We start from the raw sequence: 4075 nt of genomic DNA, 5'->3' as shown, positions 1-4075 counted from the left end.
AGGCTACGGGGAGACCTGATTGCGGCCTTCCAGTACCTAAAGGGGGCCTATAGGAAAGATGGGGAACGTCTTTTTAGTAGGGCCAGCTGTGTTAGGACAAGGGGAAATGGTTTTAAACTAGAACAGGGTAGGTTCAGGCTAGAGGTAAGGAAGAAATTTTTTACAATGAGGGTGGTAAAACACTGGAACAGGTTGCCCAGAGAGGTAGTGGAGGCCCCATCCCTGGAAACATTCAAGGCCAGGTTGGATGGGGCTCTGAGCAACCTGATCTAGTTAGCAGTGTCCCTGCTCACTGCAGGGGGGTTGGACTAGATGACCACTAGTGGTCCCTTCCAACCCTAAACATTCTATGATTCTATGATTCTAAGAATGAAGGACTGCAATTCTGATTCAGCTCACTGATCCAAACAGTTGACTATCGTGTGCCCAGGAATGGTCAAAACCAGCTCCACACCTCCCATTATTCATCGGGGTGCTGGGGTGACTGGGGTCCCCCATCTCATAGGGACCCAGGGATGGGGACAGAGGGGACAGTAGGGACCCCAGCTCCCCATAAATGGGGGGGACAGGGGTTCCGCCTTTCTCAGGGATTCAGGTCTTGGGGCAGTGGGGGTCCCCAGTGGTCCCAGGGGTTCAGGGACACTGGAGTCCCCAGTTCCCCAGGGACTGGGGTTTGAGGGACATTGGGGATGTCAACCTCTCCAGCTTCAGTATTTAAAAAATAAAAAGATAAATCCTTAAAAAGGTTAGAGATGAGGACAAGGGAGGTTTAGGGGTGGGAGCTGGTTTGGGGCCTCTCTTGACTTTTACTTCAATTTTCAATTCTTTCAGCTTAAAAAGCACCATCCTTGATTTTTGTTTTTTTTTTTTTTTAATTCAACCTCACTCACACCACCGGGACAAACCGCATGCCGGTGGCAGAGAGGGGAACCACCATGAGAGAGCATGGCACGAATTCATGACATTTCGACCCAAAAGGACACGAGCAGCTACCCTGGGGAGAAGTTTGGCCTTGACTTCCCCTAGATTTGAGATCAAAAAAGGGGAAATTGGACAAAAGGAGGAAACTGCTTGCCCCGAGAACAGGGGAACCGGAGCGAGGGACGTTCAACTTTTGGCTGCGTTTGCTCTTCCCGGGGTGCCTCTACGAAATTCAGCTGAAATCAGTCAGCAGCGAAGCGATTCAGAAGTTCTAACTTTCGTTTTCTGCGATAGCCAGCCCAGGGGATGCCTGGGCTTGAAGCCCTGAGGGCGTTTGGGCAACGCAAAGAATTTTCCCGAGAAGGAATAAAGGAAACTGTGCCCCCCCCCCCCCCCCCCCCAAAAAATGAGGATTTTCACAACGCGAAGTTTCTCGTGTTAAAAACGCAAGGACTTGACGCAAAACCACATGAAAGAATTTCCACCGGCCAAAAGAAAAAGTGAAATTTAGGTGCTTGCCTCTGTCGCCAGCCATTTTGGTGTGAAGCCTCAAAAACCCACCTCCTCGGGCAGGTGTCGGCCTCATTTGGGGAGAACAGAGTGTGGTTTTTTTTTTTAACCAATTCCTCCAAAAATCCACAGGGAAGGGGGCTGCGACGCGTGGTGAGGGGCTGCCCAAGCGCATTGGCTGCTCCAAAGCTCCTGAGTGCGCAGATTTTTATATTTTTTTTTTTTTTCTAGGAAATCAGAATTATGAAACGCAAGCATTTCCTTCCCTCCTTCCCCCCCCCACCTCAGGATGAGATGACGCATTTTCCCCGCTGCATAAATTGGGGTAAGATCCAAAGAAAAAGGATCAGAGATGTCGCAAGGCGAAGGTGCCGTCGGCACCTACAAGAAATGGGATTTTAACGAGGAAATGGAGTCGGAGAAGCAAGAGCGGAGGAAAGCGCCTAAAGGAGGTATGGGGGTGAAGGAGTGGATTTGAGGCTCTAGAGACGTAAAACTGGAAGGTTTCAGCCCTTTCAACCATTTTTTCTCTGAAGCTACAGTCAAATTTTGACACCTGGGCCCTCCGTTGGGTCACCATCTAGAAAAAAAAGAGGTTTGAGCGCAGAGAACAGGGTGGTGGAGCCACTTGCGAGGTCGTTTTGGGGGGATCTCTCCGCTTTGTGCTCTTCTTTAGGAAAATATCTGTTGCGGGGGGAGTTATTTGGGGCTGCCTCACCCCATTTTATCCCTGGCAGTGCTGTCCCTCCTCGCCGCCGCGTCTCCGGAGAGGGCGATGGCACGGCTGTACGTGCTTCTGGCTCTCGCCTTCCTGCTCTTCATGGTTCTCACCATCGTGAATCTCCGGAGAGGTGAGTCCACCGCGCGCCCCCTTGCACCCATCGCCCCTGCCGAGCGTATGATTTGGGCGGGGGGGGGAAAACACCAGCGGATGAAGCAAAACACGGTTCCAAGTCAGGATTGAAGGCCCCCGTGAGCTCTCCGGGGGCCGGATCCAGAGTGAAGGCGAGTGCTTTCTTCCTCTCTCCCAGTATCCGCCGTGTGGGAGGCGTTGGAACAAGCCCAGATGCGGAGCAAGAGCAGCCACACGACGGCGTGGCACAACCTCTCGGAGGTCCAGCGCACCCTCGGTACGACATCTTGCCCCAAAATGGCTGCGCCCTCGATACCTGCACAGATTTCCCCCCTCCCAGTGCTTCCTGGGGTGCCTTTTCCGGGGAAAAAAAATTGACGAACCAAAGCCGTTTTCCATCGGGACAGCGACGGTCAGGGCTTGTTTTGAGTTTTCTCCTCTTATTCTCCTCTTAGATAAACAGCTCTCCAGCGACCTCAAGGCGATCCATGGCCGACTTCTGAACGGTATGCCAAGGAAAAAGCATTTTTGGGGGGAAAATAGGGGCAGAATCCTGAATACCGGCCGCAGGCAGCGGTGCGATGGGGTCGAAAGCGGCGTTTTGCCTCCTTCCAGTGTCGCAAGAAGTGGAGAACATGCAGAAGGTGATGTGGCAGAAAGAGGAGTGCGGGAAGGAGCTATCGGATCGCCTCCGTGCCCTGGGTGAGAGCCTGATTTGTGATGGAAAATCGTTAAATTTGGTTCTCCTTGATTCCCAAACCACGTGCTATCGGATCGATGCTCCAAAGATTCCTAAAAATGGAATTCTGGGAGGGCACGAAGGCGATTTTAATGAGTTGGAGAGATCGTTAAGTATAATACTGAAGGAAAAAAGCCCTTCTCAGCCTGGTGATAAACACAATAAAAAGCTCATTTAACGAAAGGGCTCTGAGGTTTCACCGCCTGAAGTTTAGAGCGTGGTAACTCATGCCAGGAAAACACCCAGCGAAAGCCACGGTGTAAACTGGGACGGAAAGGAAAAGGGGAAGGGGAGACAAAACCCAAGGGGTTTGGGGGGTTTTTTTTTTAGGTCTTTGTGGCAGCTTAATTACCTTTGGTTTTTTTTTTTTTCTTTTTCCCCTCCCTGGCAGAGGAAAGGGACGCGCCGGAGCCGGTGCTGCGGCAGCTGGCGGAGGTGAAGCAGGAGCAGAGCCGTGCCTCGGCGCTCCTTGACGCGGCGCTGGAGGAGACGCGCAACCTCTCAAGTGAGGGTTGGTGGTCGGGCTGAACCCGCGCGCGTCCCCTTTGCGCTCACCCTCGTGTTCTTCTTTTTTATTTATTTTTTTTTTAAATTTTTTTTTTTTTTTCCCCCCCCTCAGAAATTCTCTGCGCGAGTTGTCCCGACGGCTGGCAGCAATTCGCCAAAACCTGCTACTTCTTCTCCACCATCGCCAAGCCTTGGCTGGAAGCTAAAGACTCCTGCGCCGAATTCAACGCCCACCTGGCCGTCGTCAACACTGAGCAAGAAAACGTAAGCTTAGAAATCCCATAAAAAGCAGGGAAAACCCCCCGGATTTCCCAAGTTTTGAGGAATATTAGACTCCCAATTCCACAAATGGCAAGCTGGAGGTTAAGCCCGGCTGACCCAAAACTGCCCGCAGAGGCAGGAAGATGCAGCCAGCTGAGGTTCCTCCTTGGTGCAATCCCTTCAATTTGGCCAAATTGCATGAATCTGTCCTCAAAATGGCTCAAAAGGGGGTGGTTTTTTGGGGGGGGGGGGGGAGAAAGAGGGGGGAGAATGGCGGGCCGGCC

General features: G+C 52.1%; 1 protein-coding gene across 1 annotated transcript; it reads left to right on the top strand.

The window, feature by feature from the left end:
• The first annotated feature begins 1783 nt into the window (after positions 1-1783).
• Positions 1784-3815, top strand: LOC118452728 (asialoglycoprotein receptor 1-like). The gene is made up of 7 exons (XM_035898432.1): positions 1784-1883; positions 2169-2282; positions 2463-2561; positions 2740-2790; positions 2900-2986; positions 3415-3528; positions 3643-3815. Exons 1-7 carry the CDS (start codon positions 1784-1786, stop codon positions 3813-3815), a joined length of 738 nt encoding a protein of 245 aa, XP_035754325.1.
• Positions 3816-4075: the final 260 nt, after the last annotated feature.

The sequence above is a fragment of the Egretta garzetta genome, unplaced genomic scaffold, assembly GCF_000687185.1.
Source record: "Egretta garzetta isolate BGI_Z169 unplaced genomic scaffold, ASM68718v1 scaffold677, whole genome shotgun sequence".
Lineage (NCBI taxonomy): Eukaryota > Metazoa > Chordata > Aves > Pelecaniformes > Ardeidae > Egretta > Egretta garzetta.
The sequence above is the reverse complement of the archived record's forward strand: the minus strand, read 5'-3'. Positions and strand labels throughout refer to the sequence as shown.

Coding starts and splice junctions, on each gene's coding strand:
- LOC118452728 (XM_035898432.1), top strand. CDS start 1,784: ATGTCGCAAGGCGAAGGTGCCGTCGGCACCTACAAGAAATGGGATTTT. Junction 1,884..2,168: donor GAGGAAAGCGCCTAAAGGAG/GTATGGGGGTGA, acceptor TATCCCTGGCAG/TGCTGTCCCTCCTCGCCGCC. Junction 2,987..3,414: donor GGATCGCCTCCGTGCCCTGG/GTGAGAGCCTGA, acceptor CCTCCCTGGCAG/AGGAAAGGGACGCGCCGGAG.